The following is an 18,963-nucleotide window of genomic DNA, read 5'->3' on the forward strand; positions in this document are numbered from 1 at the left end:
TAAGATAAAATAATTTCAATAAAAGTGTGTCATCTGATGTCATTACATTACTTACATAGCTTGTGTAACGATTTCGTACTTTACTTATACAATAACGACTTTTTCTTATATGTTGCACTGCAATGCAAAGGACCAAAAGCACATCAAGTTTTTGTCTTTTTTCTTATTCTTTTGTCCTAAATTCCTAATGTATCTACATAACATGTATATACCCAAAATACCATTGCGAGTCTCATCTACGAGAGATTTGGCGGGAAAATCTGTTAAGTGTGTGTTAGAATCAGTTAATTGGTCGCTGCTATGTGGGACCTTCCAACTATACACAAGCAAAGATATCAGGAAACCCAACTCTCTCTTACAACTATATATATATATATATATGTATGTATGTATTTGTTACTTGTTCGTTATCACGGTTAATGTAGTGCATACAAACTCCATTTCTGAGTAAGCCCCTTTCCTCTGAATCTCTGGTTCTACATCAAGAAAGATTGCAAGAAAAGAAAGATCTCTCTCTCTCTCTCTCTCATGGGAAACTCCTCTCTCCACCACCCCCTCTTGATGGCCCTCACCATCATCGTCAACCTTTGCCTCAGCTCAACAGCACAGTTTCCTCCACCTTCTCTGGACACCAAACCACCATCACCACCACCACTTCCCTCTCTACCCGCAACCATGGCATCACCACCACTTCCCGCTCTTCCCACAACCATGGCACCACCATCACAACCAGCTCCCTCTCCACCCATCACCACCATACAACCACCGCCACCAATTCCCTCTATACCCACCACCATCATACAACCACCACCACCAATTCTCTCTATACCCACCACCATCATACAACCACCACCAGCAATTCCCTCTGTACCCACCACCATCATACCACCACTTCCCCCTCTACCCACCATAGCATCACCACCATCTCCTCCGCCTACAATCTCATCAACATCACCAGCCCCTTTGCCCACAACCGCACCCTCTCCTCCGCCTACAATCTCATCAACATCACCAGCCCCTTTGCCCACAACCGCACCAACCTCTCCACCCAACACCACAGCACCACCACCTCCCCCACCCACCACCACATCGCCACCGCCGCCGCCGCCACCGCCACCACCGGAGGTATCAGACCCGCAAGATGATCAATTCAACAACATAATCGACGCTCTAATGGGCGCAGGAGACTTTGGCGCTTGGGCCGGCATCCTCTCCGCCGCCGATCTATCAGGCTTCCCACTCGCGGCCACCCTCTTCATCCCCAGCAACGATGCAATCTCCCACTTCCCCACCGCCACCACCGCCACCCTAAACTTCGACCCATTCATCATCCCTTACCACATTATCCCCCAACGCCTCTCTTTCTCTGACCTCCAACGATTCAAGATCCATACTCGCCTCCCAACTCTATTGCACTCCAAGACTATTCTCATCACCAACAACTCTCCCTTCAACTTCACCATCAACGACTCTCCCATCACCCACCCCGACCTCTACGCCACCACCACCGTCTCCGTCCACGGCATCAAAATCATCCTCGATTACTCCGCCTACGGCGGCGACGGCCTTTTTGTACCGGAAGAGGACCCAAGTATGCCGATGCCCACGCCACCCCAAGCAACGGCGCCGCCATTTTTTCAGGCAGGAGAAATTATGGGTCGCCGGAGATCGGATGCCGCATGCTTATGCTCTGAGTTTCCGATTGTTTTATCGGTTGTTTGTGCGGCCTTGGCGTTCAAGATTCACAGAAACCCTCTGTCTCGTTGATGGGCCTGTTAATGGATTGTTAACAGATGAGTCTCACATCAATCTGTACATGGGTTTTCGCTTGTTGGGTCAGTGTTAATCATCTCTGTTAATTCTTGTTTGCTCACAGAGTCTACCCTCTCTGTTTTTTCATGTTAATTCTTGAGAATTTTGGATTCTTGTTACTTACAATAGATTCAGAAGGCAATGAAAGGGATTGTTTGGTTCATATCATCTGAAAATTTGTGCAATTGTACTGTGGATTTCATGTTCATTTGATATTGATTTGCTTAAAGTTAAGTATTGTCAAGAGCCAATTGATGATGTAGCTTTTTAGGGTTTAATGTTTCCATTTGGTCACAACTGAGCAATGTTGAGCTATAGAATTACAGTATTGGGTTGTTAAGTTTAGCAGGGTAAAAATTAGATTAAGCTCAAGCTGAGGTCAAATTTGCTTCATGCTTAATTAACACATTCAAGTTTAGGTTGCTTAGATTTACTTTGTTAAACTCATGGGCTTTAATTAATCTTTTAAGATAGGCAACAAACACTAGCTCTTGAACTGCAACAGAATCAAGTCAATTTGAATGTCTGGCTTCCTGTGCACAGTTGGCCCAAATTGTTGACTTTTTAAAACTCAATTTAAGCCTTGTGACCGAATTTGACACGGTGGGCAAACACGTATACTCAACTCTCAATTCAACTGGAATTAAAGCTTAAAATAGTAGTCACCAGGCTTAAATTGAGACGGTACTTGGTAAGGGCTGTACAAACTCAACTTGTTTAGTGAAAGAGACTAGAAACACTATTTGAGCTGAACTTGATTGATACCAAACAAGAATGAACATGTTTTGCTATTGAACTAAGGATCAAACTTTGAGTTGACTAGCTCAAGATATTTACTCATTTGCAATTCTATTAATTTTAGCTTGTAGTTTGATGATTCATTTCCATAAGTGAAAAAAGAGGTTATGTTACAATTTGAACTGTATAAAATTTAAGCTTATTTTTTTTTTGGGATAATGATTAGCCTAAAACTCACTTGGATGAAGTGAATAAGGTCAAAGTTTTATCGGAGGGATATAAATCCCTTGGCTAGGCTTCTTACTTAGACTTTAGGTCTCAGTTGCATTAGGCTTCTTAGTTAGAGTTTTAGGTCTCAGTTGCATTGTCCTGGTAATTTTGCTCGACATTATCCGAGTTAAGTAGCATTTCTGAGTTTTGAAACACTAGTTAAGGACTGAAGGGCCTAGAATGAGAAAGTCCAAAGTAGAGAGCCTCAGCATTCACAACTCCTGAATGATATATTGCACCCTTGAAGATAGAACACATAAAACAACCATTCATCACTAATTACTCTTCCAAATATTTCTTAATACAAGGAACTTTAATCCTAGAACTTCTGGGCTGAAAATGGTGGCCACTAAAGAAAATTAAAATGGTTCTTTCTTTTTATAATCCTCAGGAACCATTATGAATTCATTCACTGACTAATATGTCTTAATTGTCAGATGCGCCATCATAAGCAACAGCAGCAAAACTCTTCAAAGGAACACTTGAACCATTAGAGAGTTTTTCAGTTTCATTTCAGGGAAATGTTTTACCCATTATTGGTAGCTGTGGGAACATTCACCATCGAGGTTGGTTCAAAACCTACAGCCACCCTGTTTTAGCGTTTCTGCGTCTGTCCATTAAGCAACTCAACACTTGAATTTGCAGTGCATATGCATATATATATATAGATAGATAGAGATAGAGTTAGAGTGTTGCACTAGCATCTATTGATGAGAAGACTTCAAAACTAAATTGACATGTATTTTGAAACAAAAAGAGCCACCAGGTATTCTAATTTACAAGAAGCCCTCACTGTGACATGTTTCACAAAATGGAAGACCAAAACCTATTTCGCGAGTCTGCACATGCAAATATCGGTGCACAACTCAAATCAGTCTCTCTCTCTCTCTCTCTCTCTCTGTGTGTCTCATGGCGTTTGAAAGAATTGGCCTAATAAATAAGGGAATGAAGTCAGATGCTACCTCGAACAAGAAAGGATGACGAGACCTTATTGTGTTCCTTATCTACATGTTTTCTGGATCTCTTCAGTCAATGTTGTGAGTGCCACTCTCCATTCAGGGCTTCTTGACTCACTGCACAGAATTCTATGCATTATTTTCAGTTCTTCAGGATTTGCCTTCTTCAACAATCCTTGAAGTACAGATTGTAACTCTTTATCAACTGAATTATTGCAGCTACCTATAACTGAATTATCCTCCTCGCGCTTCATTATATTATAACCAAATATTGTTGCATCTGTTTCCCCTCCGGAGCAACTTGTTACCAAAGGGCACCTCTCTTCATTGCAAGCATTGGCAGAAGTCATAGGCACTTCAGGAAATTCATTCAAATTTTCCACCTTCTCTGCCTTGAATATAAGCTTGTGATTCCAGTACTCAGAGCACTGATGATTTGGATCAAGAGCCTCAATAGCCTGATAAATACTCTTGTTAGAATCAGGATATGAAATTCAAGTATCATAACTGGTTTCAGGATTGACATATTCGTGCATTTGTGGTTTGTATGTGGACAAAGGCATTTGCCAGCCCACAAAAGTGTATGACGCATGTTGCCTTGCCTACCCCATTCTCTTTCCATCCCTCGAAGGAAAGAGAGATGAAGAGAGAAGTTACATCTGTTAGTTAAGTTGTTTCGGAATCAAAGGTTCTCCATAATTAGAACATTTAAGGTTGACTCTCAATCCTAACAGATGATAATTTTAGAAACATAAAGAATGTCAATGTAATTTTTTTTCGAAAGGGCTCCTCTTGTCATGCTGTGAGGTATTCTTCTGGGTAAAAACTACGTTCAAACACTAAGCATGTGTACAGCACATTCACGTTGATAGGAGATGGTATTATTTGAATCAACACACACAACCTTGCTTGAAACACCACTAAAGAAATCAACAAGACTTTTTAGATCTATGTTGTTAAGACTTCAATGATATTATCAGGTGCAAAATGGGTGATTGATCATATTAAATGTTTGAATAATGGGAAGCCACGAGGACAATTGGTATTTGAGAATTATTAGAATTGAGAAGTAGAAGGTGAAAATAGTAAACAGAGAAAGGTTTGTAAAGTATTGATGTTGAATCATTATTTCAAAAAGTTGCATAACCTATACAAAAGTTGGGAATTATTTACAACTTAATATTAGTTTCATTTGTTTGCTTCCTAAGGTAAGATGGTTATGTTAATTTGTCCTGCGTCACCAACCCCCCTTCCCCCCAATTATAAAGTGCATAATTTTTTGGTAAATTTGAAGGAACATTCTCATAGTCTATGGAATAGATTTCACTGATTAAGCCATTGATGAGTTTAATTAAAACGAATGAAAGCAGTTCACCTGAACAATAGGTGGGGAGAGAAATCCAAACATTTTAAGCCCATTAATGCTCCATAAAGGATGCAAAGGGGGCAGTCCTTGTATCCCTGAGCTGGTCTGCCTTCTGATTTGTTGACTTAGACTTTGCAGCACCATTTCCCAACACTTCTCTGCCGAGACATTTGCAAAGTTCTCGCTTGGACATTCCTCCAAAGTAACCTGAAATTAACATAAAAAGTTGAGGGAAGAGACGAGGCATTGAGGAGTGAAGGAAAAAAGCCGACAATAAATGCTCACACTTTTTTTGGGTTCCCAAATGCTTTATTGTTAAAAAAAAATGTTTGCAATATTTCCCACGTATTTTATTACTGCGTAGTTTCACTGAAAATGAGAACGGTGTTAATTGTAACAACCATGTTTCTGATTTGTTGACAGCACTAAGCTTGGAAAGTAAAGGAGTTCGTGTTTCTCATTATTTCCAACAGTTAAAACAAAAAAACTGATTATTGTAGATTAATTAATTGTAAGGGCCACGGCGGAGAACACATTCCATGGAAAGATGACTTCAGCAATTACAAATTTACAACACGCGATTCTGTGCATAATACAAAAGGATTTATCATAATATAACAGGTACAACATCAAGCACCCTTACAGTTATAAAGAAAGACATAAAAATAATAATGATTCCTGATTTCTTCACTAATTTATTATACAACAGAGGAATGCAACCGGTGCATCTGCACATATTAACCCCACCACCATACTTTTAACCTTTATTAATGGTTAAGAAAATATTTGCAGTAAGATCTAAATGTAGTTATGAATTGCTAAAAAAAGAAAAGAAAAGAAAAGAAAAGAAAAAGGTAAAATCTTACCTTAAATAAAGGACCAAGGAGCCCAGCATCCAAAATTTCTGATATATAGCTACTCATTTTCCTTGGATTGAGCACACTATAGAACTTAACACGGCTTTTGAATCCTGTCACATGAGCCAAAATTTCAAATCGTATTAATGAGTTAATTTATACATATAACTGAATATCTAAACTGGAATTTTTTCTTTTCTTTCCTTTTTTTTTTTTTCAGAACCATGTAAATGTCCAACAACCGTACCTTTTGTGAATATTGCCTGCTTATTGCACCACAGCTTTCCACAAACTACAGATCCATAATTAATAGGATCAATGCAGAAGCTCGACTTTTGTATATGACTAATTTGGCCAGTTAGAGATACATTTACATCTGAATGGTCCATGTTTTCAGTTTTGGACAAGTTGCTCAGTGGAACACTAAGATCAACCCCAAACAACTTATTACCATCAGATGCACAACAATTCGCAACATCCCTTGAACACGAAGGGTGGTCTCTGTTTGAAAGACCATGCGAAACTGAGGAATCACAATCACTACTAGGTCGTATGATATCTTGTTCTCTTCGTGCATCTGGACTATAATTTTTTTCTTGCTTGCACATAGGCATACAGGTTTCATGCATGTTCAAAATGACCTTGTTATCACAACTATCAGATATTTGTTGCAACCCACTTCCTTGTTCATCAGATATGCTCTCAAGATTTAAATCAATACAGCATTCCAGCCCTACCTTACCTTCATCAGTTATGACCAGAGCTTCCTCTTTATGCTCAGCTATCATGCTGGCTGATGCACATAAATTAAAAGTTTCTCTCTGCAGATCCAACTGGACTACTTCTGAAGAACCACAATCATGCAAAGAACTGCAAGACTCGTTAATATTAAAACTTCCATCTGTTATTGGAGGACATGATGGGCTTTTCTTTTCCTTGGGACAGTCAAATCCGGTTATCTCTCTCTCCTGACCCAGCTCAACAAAATCACTATCTTTGCTATTTATAGAAGCCAATCCCAGGTCTTCTGACACCCATGCTTTTACCGCATTCAAATTCCCTTCCAATGCTTCAATCAACGTGTTTAGTTCATCCATGGTGTAGCGGACAAGCACAAACCTATTGTCTGGTGCACACGAACAAATAAGATGTGCATGTTTAAGACATGCAAATCGGTTCAAGGAGCACTTACAACAGGCAGCAGAAAAGTGCAAGTCATAAAAGCATAAAAAACATTCTCTCTCAGTTTTCACATCGAAGTCCTTCTCCATCTTCTGAAACTGCAAAAGAGTTGGAAGATTCCCCATCCTTTGCTGTTCTATCTGAACCCTTGTCTGAAAAAAAGTGAATTTCATATTAGAAATTACCTTACCATGAAAATCAGATGAGTGAATAAGGAACTTTCGACCACAAAAGCATGCATATTCCGCAGGTACATAAGATATATGAACGTATTTATGAGTGTATATAGCAATATAAATACATGAACATATAGATACAAGGATAGATATGAGTATTGTGTGTATATACGCATAAATTTACCTTAATTGCCTTAGTAAGCATCCCATCCTTCCCACAGAAACTTTCCCAACTCAAATTTCCCATTTTTTCCCTCTTGAGAATCGACAGCTCCCAGAGGGCACGAATGGCTTCTCTAGCTGATCCTAGAAGCAATTTATCATGGGACAATGACGTCTTGCGACGTTGCTCACTATAGAGCTCTACTGCACTTTGCCCATGCTTTAACCAATCAACTGGAGCCACATTCACAGCCTCTGCACAATTGAAACCACAATTGAAGCCAGAATGGTACGCCCTTGGGAAGGTAAGGACAAATTCCCCAGAGTGCTGGATAGCTCGATACACTGGTACACCCTCAGATTTTAGAACTGAAGGAGATAGCTGAGTGACCTGCCACAACACAAAAATCATAACTTAAAGCATGAAATACTCATTTAACATAGTGATGAATGAGATAACAATAAAAAAGCAGAAGCACAGTTTGGACATAAATGCGATGAAGATAAGTGAAATTTGAATGAGGTGACAACTAATGCGAGTTCAGTGAACTTAAATGGACAAAGCGCGAAAGAACGAGCCTATAAAATGACTGATAAGACAATTGTTAAAATGATATATCTCAAAATGTGTCACGCAACAATTTGGACACTTTCACACACAAACAAACAGAATACCGCAACTCACTGAGTGGACTTCAGTTCACAATTAAAGACACAAGACTTCATAGGCATAACCAAGGGTAGTATATGCAACCTATCCAGGCCTAATCAAAGTAGAGAAACACAATTTTCTTACCAATTGATGTAGTAAATCTGGTTGTTCTTCAAATAAATCTGGCAAATGCTTTCTCATTGCATTCTCCAAAGTAGAAGCATTGCATCCAGGAACTCCATACCATATTTTTGAATCACCCCAGTGTAGATAGTTCAGTGAATAAAGATGGTGGTCCTCAACATGCTTTACACAAAACAAGCAAAAAATCAGTCAGACATCAGCTCAAAACAAAAACTGAATAGTTTTTCAGCTTCAAAGGGAAGAAAAGGGGAAAAAAAGTATTAGTCAATTCTTTTTGGTTTTGAATAAAATAATAATAAAAGGTTCCTGAGTCCATTCTGAATGAGTCATTGGGACATACATAATTGGCACATGGTTAGTGAGAAAATATACTTGTGCAACTTGCAAATATTTAGCAAACTACTCCCACTGTCCCTTTCCATTTTAAGTTTCCTTTTTGGGAACCTAACTTTTAAGGTGGGGATTTTAATATTTTTTATTGTATGTAATGAATAAATTACCAAATCTACCCATTGTGGGTCCACAGTGATGTGATAATGTTTTGCATTTAATTGTTTTTATAAGTTCAATGCAAGAAGGGCAAATTGGGAATGTTGTAAAATATAATACATTGACTTTTGAATTGGAACAATTATTTTGGGACAGCTAAATATGGAAAGGTGGACACCTATTTTGGGATGGAGGGAGTAAATCACTAGAAATTTGACCATTTAAATTCTAAACAATTATTTACAATAAATTATGAACTTTATTATCACAATGAATAAAAAAACATTTACTGTCACAAGGATTTTAAAATTACCTCTTCGTGATAATTTAAGTGGTCTTTCATAAAAAACCATAAAATGACCTATTTAAGCAGCACTCAGATTCTAGGAAACTCAACATATAATTCTTCTCATTCAAATGAGGAGTTATTGCGAAAATTTGCTAGTTTCTTTTCATTTTCTGTTGTTACGAGGTTCTTTTCCATATTTACTAAGCAAATAATTTTATTTAAAAAAAAAAAAAAAAAAACACCAGTGAGGATACAATAATAGTGATTGAATTTTAATATACATGCTCAGCCCCATATATATTTACTCACATGTCTTCTTGTGTGCTTGATGCTTGAGGTGATAGGACAGTGAAAAGCAGACCTTAAGAAAAACTTAAGGTCAGCAATGGAGTGAAATCAAAGGTATGCTTTGACCCATGTGCCTTAAATGTCAAATGGCTACATGATGCTTTGCATTTAAAAAAAAAAGATCATAGCAATTACAACGACTTACCCAACAAAACGTTGAGAAGCACATCCCAACATAAAGCCATGGTACTAGAACTCCTGAGATATCGCATCCTTCAAAACATAGTACAGAACCAGGCAGGCGTGGAAAGTTATTTAAATTCCAACCAGAAATCACGTATTGACCTGAATTACTTTTTTCGGTCAGCAAAGATGATGCTTTCGGGAAACCACTACCAAATACTCCAGTTTCCAAATCAGCTCCATAGTATACCTGCAATATTACAGAATAAAGGTCATCTACCATTCATAAATAAACAAACATATAGGGATACATAAGATGTAATATGCTATCAGAATACCATATTTACATACCTCAACCTCATCTGTTGGCTGCTCAATGATCCGCCAGTACTCGCCTTCAATATCTTCAACTTTGGGTTCCCATCTCTTGTGTTCAACACCATCAGTGTTCGAGTCATCTTCCATGTCCTTTGTCCCAAAATAACACTCCTTGAAATAATTGGAAAATTCTTGAAATTCTTTAAGTGTAAAGTCTGACCCTGACTGGAATCCAAACTTCTCATCAGTGTCAGAAATATTGATTCCTTCGGAACCTTCAGGACTTGAACGTCTCCTGCTAGTTCCCATCCTTGAATGACTCCTTCGTTTTCGCTTCCGCCCTCTGTTTTTCTTTCTCATAGGTTCCCTATTTTGAAGCAAGTCAACCTGCTGAACTCTCGTCGAAAATTTAGCATGTTCCCAAATGCTTTCATCTTTAAGTGGGCAGGGCGGAGTCCAGGAAGGAGGGGGAACTATCCTGCATATTCCATATGATTCTGCTTTTGGGCGTATCTTTGCTATGTAACCAAGTGTATCTTGGAATTCCTGATGAAGCAAGCAATTATAAAAAACAAACAACAAATTAGTTATTAGTTTATGAGTTAATAGATAACTAATTAGAGTTGTAGCATCAAATGACTGGACAATATCTAATCTCCATCTTTATACAAAAGTACCTCATCGGTTGGATAAAATACAGGAGCTTCATCAATGATTGGCCTGCATGCTTCATCAGAATTCCATCTAGCTAATATCTGCTTTATCAAACAAACAACGATTTTTATTTTGATAAGCATCACAAGAATGGAGAAAATTTGTTAAGTATGCTTTTGACCCAGAAAATGCGAAAGTTAACTCAGGCATGGCCCTTGCAGAAATAAAATGATAAATATCCCAAGAAGCCACGAAATAAAGCCAATGCACTCTTCAAAGGAACTTAGAGGAAAAAGTGAACTAAGTCTGTTTTCATCCAAAATAATTATCAAATATTTGTTGAAACATTCAGAGAAAATACAATATATATACATATATAGATATAAATAGAAAAGCTATACACGACAAGAAAATCCAGCAGTTAGCCGTAGGCGTCCGTGAGGCCTGGGGTCTGCTTCCTGACACGCCTGCAGCTGTTGTAGACTGAATTGATTTAACAACTAAACTAAAACAATTTAATTTAGTACCTTTCGACTTCGAGGGCTGCCTGAACAGCCGAAACTATTGTCAGTTTTCTGCGTGTTCCTGGAAGAATCATCCTGCAAAAGAATTTTTTTGTAAGAATCTTATGTGTATCAAGTACAAAGTCTTCATCTTACCTAGGTACATAACAATGACACATCATAACTATAGGTGGCAAGGTTATTAGAATCGGGGATTCAGTGTTGGGTCAGTTTAGGGTCCAATTGAATCGAGAATCGTAAGGATATACTAAATGAGAAAGATAATACCTTATATATTTGTGCATTAAATATATCTTAGAGTATACACGAGAAAAAACCTATAACTTACAGAAGATTTAGGGCAAGAATTTGGAATGCATAGAAAAATAACAAACCAAAAGAAAAAAATGATGAAAAAACAAAAAACGAAAGGAAACAATGTCAAATTCATACTATTCAGAAATATGGGGAATTGGTTTGCCTAAATCAGTTGTTTAAATAGATAATTAATTTAAAGCCTAGTAAGAGAATCGATTTGAAGTCAAAATGAGAAGAAAATCTTAACATAATTATCTTATTTAGGACATTGAAGTTGGTCTTGATCTTCCTTTATGATATTATTTGGATCTTGGGTCCTAACTTATCAAAAAGGAACAAAGGAGTAACATTCTATTACTATACAATCGGGAGTCAAATCGGGATCCCCCAATTCCTATGATCTTATAGGGATTCCACAAAGATTCTACCTTCCAGGGATTTTTACGGGATCAAGATCGATTCAGTACTTTTGGATAGAAAATTTATAGAATCGCACGATCCGGATAATGACAGGTAAAGCAAGGCAAATTGATAAATAGAAATATATTATAGAGAATCACTGGTACACATTTTGCATATTTCCCTTGAGTAAATAGAATGTTTAATTACAGCTAAATTTACTGATTCATAAATGTATTGAGTTGTGAGAAGCACTAATGCTTTTTAAACGTACAAAAAATATTTTAACATTTTGTAATAAGGTAAAAACTTTTTTTTTTTTTTGGTAAGTTGTAATAAGGTAAGAACTTATAATGAAAATTATATTTTTATCTTTCTGATGTTAAGAGTAGATAGATACATATCCAATGTCTTATATTAGCACATATGTTTCCATAAATGCAGACTTTGACAAATAAAATTTATTAGAAATATGTAAGCATAGTTTATCTTTTACAAAGGGAAAACCCTCAAATAATAGTATAGTTAATTATTTGTTCTAATAGTTTAGAACTACCAATCTATTTATAACAAATAGATTAAACCATTAAAAAAAAAAAGTTACATTCTCAAGTTTGAATAATCAATTGCAAAGTACTAATATTAAAATATACTTAAGTTATGCAAATGGTAATTATTTGTGTGTTTATTTATTGATTTTGATAAGTAAGACACATGCTCGTGTCCCAAGGGATACTTGAATTGTGTATTCCCCCTTCGCAGGTGACAAGGGATACTGCTCAGTCTAACCACTAATGGTAATTAAATTCTTTACCTAATAATAATTAGTTGTTTTGGAGTAAAATTAGTTAGAGCAAGAGACGAGAGAGTTTTAGTCACTTCAAGTGTGATATAATGCTATAAACATGACTATCTTATTTTGAGGGATGATAGAGTTTGAAATGATTATATGAGAGCACCAATACCTACTAGCATAAAATTCTGCTATATGCATGAAATAATGACAATTTTTGTACTATATACTTTCTTTATCTCTAGGGCATCAAAATGAGTAGTAAATGATATAAGATAACTGAGAAGACTTGGGTGTGAGAGATCGACAATTTGAAATAAAAATTTTGTACATAAAACATTGGTTAAGGCTCCATTATTTCGATGTAAACTAAGCCTTTGCTTCTGTATCTATATAGGTTCATGAAGCTTACTTTCCACTGTTTCATGGATTATATTTTAAGGAAGTTTCTCGGAGAGAAAAATTAATAATTAGCACAAAGAGAATTTTGTAGATCAGATTCAGGAAGATGATAAATTTCCCGAAGCTCATCGCAAGATTCACGCAACTTATGGAACTATAGAAAAAGAACATTTCAGAACCCTATTAGTTAGAAGCAGGCCAAGACTATAGTAAAATGATCTTGTTTCTTGGGTTAGCATGGGGAACAAATAATAGTGCTTCACACTTTGCAGAGAAAAAATTTCCTTGGAAACATTTTGGATTGAAGCAGATGAAGCCAATGAGAAGGTAATCTCTTCAAAACAAGATAGTTATGATGATACAAGAATAAGTTTGGGAAATGGCAGTGGTGAATCCACATTGGACAAATGAAGGCAGAATGTAACCAATTTGAAAATCATGCAAGAAAGAAGTAAACCTTCATGATTTTTTCACAATAAGATTCTGCTTTGGAGCTTTTATCAAGTAAGTGATAATCAATACGATTTCCACGCCTGAGGGATCGCTTAACCTTCACTTCCTTGTAATTGTCAAATACAGCATCTGGTTGCAGTGACTCTGAATCAGTGGTTGTTTCCATGACATAACTGCTTGAAACTACTGAATCGGCATTTCATCCCTCCTAAATTCAACAAGCTTATCAAGTAGAGAATCTCCAAAATTTGAGATTACTAGATACCCTTCAGTGAAGCAATTCGGAGTGTCTTCTACCACCAAATTATTCAACTGCAAGCACACACAAATGAGATAAATGAATCAAGATAAACTATGAACAGAAAGTTGTGAACATCCTAGAAGTGAAACATTTATAGACTAAACCAATAATATTATAACAGAGAATTACGTGCGGAAATTGTTAAAGATGATAACAAGAACCAACATCCACAAAGAGACTGAAGGATGAACTATTAAAAGATTTTAACAATTTCAATGGAAACGAAATTGCATACGAAGTCAAAGTGGTCCTTCCCACAGCAGCAATATTTGGACAGAACACAAGGCCACAAATTTCCATAGTTCGCGTGTCCTTCTGGAAGATTACAGTTATTATTCCAGCTATATGACCAAGACTAGAAAGAAAATAAACAGTGGTCATATGTGCAATATATCGCAACATAGCCTTCTTTGGTAAGTCCATTATCACTCTTTAATCAGAAAATAACTCTTCAATACTAATGGTTCCCTATCAAGTATCAAAGAAGAAGGTTGAGGTATTCTCATGATCTATAACAGCATGAAAGCATCTCATGACTAGTATCCAAAGAGCCGGAGACAAGAGTAATAGACATTCACCCCACCTCCTTCCTATTCCTGATTTCATCACCATTCATGTAGTTTGAGAAATAAATATACTGGAAAAGGCAGTTCAATTCCCAATTATCCCTGAAATGGTATTATTTAATGTTATGATTATATGCTACCGTAGTATACTTGACAAAATTACGCTCACTTTACATGTTACACGTTCTGATCTTAGGTTAGGTACACCTATTTTACAGACTCTTCAAAAGTAGGTGAAGTACCCATGTCAGACCCACAATGCTCGGACACAGTATAGGATATGTGTCCGACACTTTTGGTTTGACATGCACCTAAAAAATCATATCTAATTATTTAACTATTCAAGTTTATCAGATTATTGCTTCAAAATGAATGAAATGCTTGTATTGAACACTATGTCACATAAAGACATTATTTTACAAAATAAAAATATTAAATATTATGATCCTTTAGCAGTGTCCCAATGCCCTTCTTTTTCGGGATTTGACAGGGTCCTACGCTTGAATATATACCTGCACCTAACATGCGTTTCCAAGTTCATGTAACATAGAGGTATACAATACAAATCAAGAGCTCAAGAATGATTCACCAGCATGGCCTATATCACCATAGAGAATGTAAGATTACTGAAAAGCTGCAACTTATATGTCATCTGCTTTCCTCAATTAACATCCAAAAATCTAAGTGTCTACATATGAGCAATAAAGGACATCAGCCCCTCCAACAAATGCCGGGTGATTGCGACCATATAATTTATGAAATTTTCACAAAGCAATGGATGACTAAATATAAATATTGCTTTGACACTGAACATAAATTATTTACAATCTTATCACCACAAAAAACTGATCTATTAGGAACTATATATTGCATTACAGCCCAAATCATCACAGTTAGACAAAACAATGATCAGATATGAAGATCACATTCAATCATTCCAAAAGGAGAAATTAGTTAATTATTATGCATAAATTAAAGTTCCTAAAAATGTTAGGATCAACAAAACAAATATATTTATATGCAAACAGAAGCAAATATAAGAAATCTAACCTCTTTGATTTGGAGAAACTGTTGCCAATTGGGATTTGTTCTATTGTCTGAAAAATATATATGAAACCTAACCTACCCAATTCAATACAGAACCTAATTCACCAGACTCAAAATTTAGATAAACAAAATTGTAGCTGCAAGATTATACCTAATCTGGTCTCACAAGAAACCCAAACTCTCCCAAAAAGATTCAACCTTTTTTCATTTTAAAACTCATAAAAACAAATTTAACCCACAAAATATTAAAAATCCCACCAAGAAAAAACAAATGAAAACTCAATTGCATGAATCAATCCAAACCCTTTTTATCATGCACACTTTTCTCATTCACACATGAATGTCTTTATCAAGAAAAATAACGGGTAATGTCAAATTCAAGAAAAAGGTAAAATTGACCAAGTAAATACATAAATGAAAAAAGAAATTGATAGCTGAATGTTAATGATGATGAACAGAAAAAAAAAAAAAAAAAAAAACTTGAATGACAAGTACGACGAAAAGTACTAGAAATTACCTCAGAAACAGCCTAAAATTCCACGTCGAAGTGGGGGTTGCTTTTTCTTAATTTATTTGCATTTAAATAATGTTGCAATGAAATAATAAAAAATCAAATCTATATTCTATAAGTAAACAGTAATAGGGTGGGATAAGGACTCCTAAAACGAGGAAGTTGGATCTAGAGAGAGAAAGGAGGGGAAGAAGAGTTAGAGAGAGAGAGAGAGGGTCAACCAGAAACTGAAGGAAGATAGGACCAGCCCCACGAACGGCAAGCACACAGTTTTTAACCGAAACTGGTGAAATCAACCAACCGTAGTTGAGAGAAAGTTCTGATTTTCTGAACCCATGGGCCATGACGCATGTCCAATGTGGACCCCACTATTTTCCCATATACGTATGTAAAATATTGTGTTTGGGCATAATTGTCCTTTCCTTTTCCCGTTATTACTTTCATACCTGTGGCCCTGTTTGGGAAATGGGAAATAAAAGGAAAGCCAACTAGTACAATTTGTGGTAAATCTTTATTTCCTTTTTGTTTGCGGATAATATTGACACAATCCTCTCCACTATTCTATGTTTCTTGTTGGTACATCTGGCATTGTTATAGTAATCTTTTTTCGCGAGAAATGATTACATGGCCTCCACATTATTACTATTTGTCATTTTAAAAAAAAAAAATTTATAAAGTTATACATATCTCTCAATAACAACAAATCACGTAACTTTTACAAACTTACTTAATATATGTTGATTCTTTAATAGAATGAGAAAGAGGGATGAGAAAGGAAATATATTGATTTGACAATGTAAAATGGTTGTGTAAAATACACAATTTTTTTACATATTGGTGATATGACAATGTATTCGAAGGTGGCAGTGTATATTTTACACAAAGGATATTTTAACAGACCACTGGAGATGCTCTTAGAGTACTTCCAGTCGTCTGTTAAAATACTTTTTTGTGTAAAATATACACTACCACATATAATGTATAATTCTATTTTTTATTTTTTATTTATCTCCCGTTATTAAGACACACGGCCACGTCACCAATGTTTAAATTGTTATGTATTTTACACAGCCATACAACCTATTTCTCATTCCATTAATGAATTAACCCTATATTAAGTGGTTTGTAAAAATTATGTGAGTCAAGCATGATACTGGTTGATTGTTATTAGAGGATATATTTTTACACAAAAAGTATACAACAATCGCTGGACCTAAAAATAAATAATCTAAATTTTTTGTGTAAATCTATTATGACACATCAAATTTATACAAAAAAATTATACACAACGATTGAAAATGCTCTTTTATATATATATATATATATATATATATTATATTTTGTTTATTGTATTAATTAACAAATAAATACAATTGCTCTACTGTTTGTCAATCCAAGTTTCTTTTAACCAAAACTTTTATATTAGAGAATAATTTTTAAATAAAAGTTATTAGTATATTATTACTTGATTAATATGAGAAGGTCTAATTAAACCATTTCACTTTAGGCCTCAAATTGCATCAAGTCCAATATTGCTCATTTTGCCCTAAAATTGATGTGAAATAATGAGTATATTTGTGCATTAAATATATCTTAGAGTATACACGAGAAAAAACCTATAACTTATGAAAAAATACAGAAGATTTAGGGCAAGAATTTGGAATGCATAGAAAAATAACAAACCAAAAGAAAAAAATGATGAAAAAACAAAAAACGAAAGGAAACAATGTCAAATTCATGGTCTCTCTCCACCAGAAATTATTACATGGTCTCCACCACAAATACTATTTGTCATTTAAAAAAAAAAAAAAAAAACTTAACAAAGTTATACATGTTTTTTCATCAAGTGTTTAATATTGATTGGATCAATGATTCTAGAACTATTTAATAATTTTTTTTCATTTTAAATAGTAGTGCATTTAAGAGGGTGACATGAATTATATTACAAGCCCCACACAATCATAATAAGGTAATTAAGACGACATCCCTAAATCTTTCGTTGAGCACCATACAAGTGTTAATCATATCAACTAGGAAACAAAAAAGTGTTCGTTATATTACTTAGAGTATTTTCAGTCGTCTCTTAAAATATTTTTTTTGCCTATTTCTCATTCCATTAACGAATTAATCCTATATTAAGTGGTTTGTAAAAATTATGTGGGTCAAGCAAGATATTGATTTATTGTTATTAGAGGATATATTTTTATACAAAAAGTATACAACAATCGCTGGACCTAAAAATAAATAATCTAAATTTTTTGTGTAAATCCATTATGACACATCAAATTTATACACAAAAAATATACACAACGATTGAAAATGCTCTTTTATATATATATATACACACACATTAATGTATTAATTATATTTTGTTTATTGTATTAATTAACAAATAAATACAATTGCTCTACTGTTTGTCAATCCAAGTTTCTTTTAACCAAAACTTTTATATTAGAGAATAATTTTTAAATAAAAGTTATTAGTATATTACTACTTGATTAATATGAGAAGGTCTAATTCAACCATTTCACTTTAGGCCTCAAATTGCATCAAGTCCGATATTGCTCATTTTGTCCTAAAATTGAAGTTAGCAATATTGCTTTTGGAATATCATAAAATAAATGTTACATTTTGAATGGTAGTGTAGAACTATAGAAGGATGTACAAATTATTTTCCATTTTGAACACACTTGGCTTAACCATAAGGCAATTAATGTGGTTGCCTGAGGCCCCCAATGGAAGAAGAGCCACAAATAAGTGATTTCATTTTATTACTTATATATTTATTTTAATGTATTAGTTATGTTTCGTTTACTATATTAATTATCAAATTAATAAAATTACTCTTCTATTGATCATTACAATTTTCTTTTAACAGAATTTTTTTTATCTTAAAGAATAATATTTAAATAAAATTTATTAGTAAAATATTAATATAATTTTGTGAGAAGGCCTAATTTAATGATTTCGCTTTTAGATATCAAACTGCATCAAATAGGGCTTCTATTTTGAAAACTTTTTGATTATTAAAAAAGTAAAGCGTTTATGTTTAATTTGAAGGTCAATTTTTGAAATTTGACATGTATTACACTATTATTACCTTACATGCATGGCATTTAATAAAGTTGGAATAT

General features: G+C 35.0%; 2 protein-coding genes across 4 annotated transcripts; one reads left to right on the forward strand and one right to left on the reverse strand.

Moving 5' to 3' along the window:
• The first annotated feature begins 561 nt into the window (after nucleotides 1-561).
• Nucleotides 562-1,767, forward strand: LOC132280083 (uncharacterized). Its single transcript, XM_059782203.1, has one exon. The coding sequence runs from the start codon at nucleotides 562-564 to the stop codon at nucleotides 1,765-1,767; it is 1,206 nt and encodes a 401-aa protein (XP_059638186.1).
• A 1,734-nt stretch (nucleotides 1,768-3,501) lies between these two features.
• On the reverse strand, nucleotides 3,502-16,111 carry LOC132312862 (lysine-specific demethylase JMJ18-like). Of its 3 annotated transcripts, none has more exons than XM_059811423.1 (12): nucleotides 16,051-16,111; nucleotides 13,409-13,716; nucleotides 11,064-11,135; nucleotides 10,560-10,637; nucleotides 9,916-10,428; nucleotides 9,587-9,814; nucleotides 8,316-8,477; nucleotides 7,542-7,910; nucleotides 6,247-7,333; nucleotides 6,009-6,112; nucleotides 5,152-5,349; nucleotides 3,502-4,234 (listed from the first exon to the last, which is right to left on the reverse strand). In XM_059811423.1, the coding sequence occupies exons 2-12, from the start codon at nucleotides 13,568-13,570 to the stop codon at nucleotides 3,821-3,823; spliced, it is 3,387 nt and encodes a 1,128-aa protein (XP_059667406.1). In that variant the 5' UTR covers nucleotides 13,571-13,716; nucleotides 16,051-16,111; the 3' UTR covers nucleotides 3,502-3,820. The 3 variants fall into 3 exon arrangements, with proteins under 3 accessions (XP_059667406.1, XP_059667390.1, XP_059667397.1); XM_059811407.1 differs by having other exon boundaries at nucleotides 15,836-16,111; XM_059811414.1 differs by lacking the exon at nucleotides 16,051-16,111 and adding an exon at nucleotides 15,322-15,775.
• Between the last annotated feature and the right edge of the window lie 2,852 nt (nucleotides 16,112-18,963).

Source organism: Cornus florida, unplaced genomic scaffold, assembly GCF_030987335.1.
Source record: "Cornus florida cultivar Cherokee Brave unplaced genomic scaffold, ASM3098733v1 CherokeeBrave_3.0.0_Hap2_Chr01, whole genome shotgun sequence".
NCBI classification, from domain to species: domain Eukaryota; kingdom Viridiplantae; phylum Streptophyta; class Magnoliopsida; order Cornales; family Cornaceae; genus Cornus; species Cornus florida.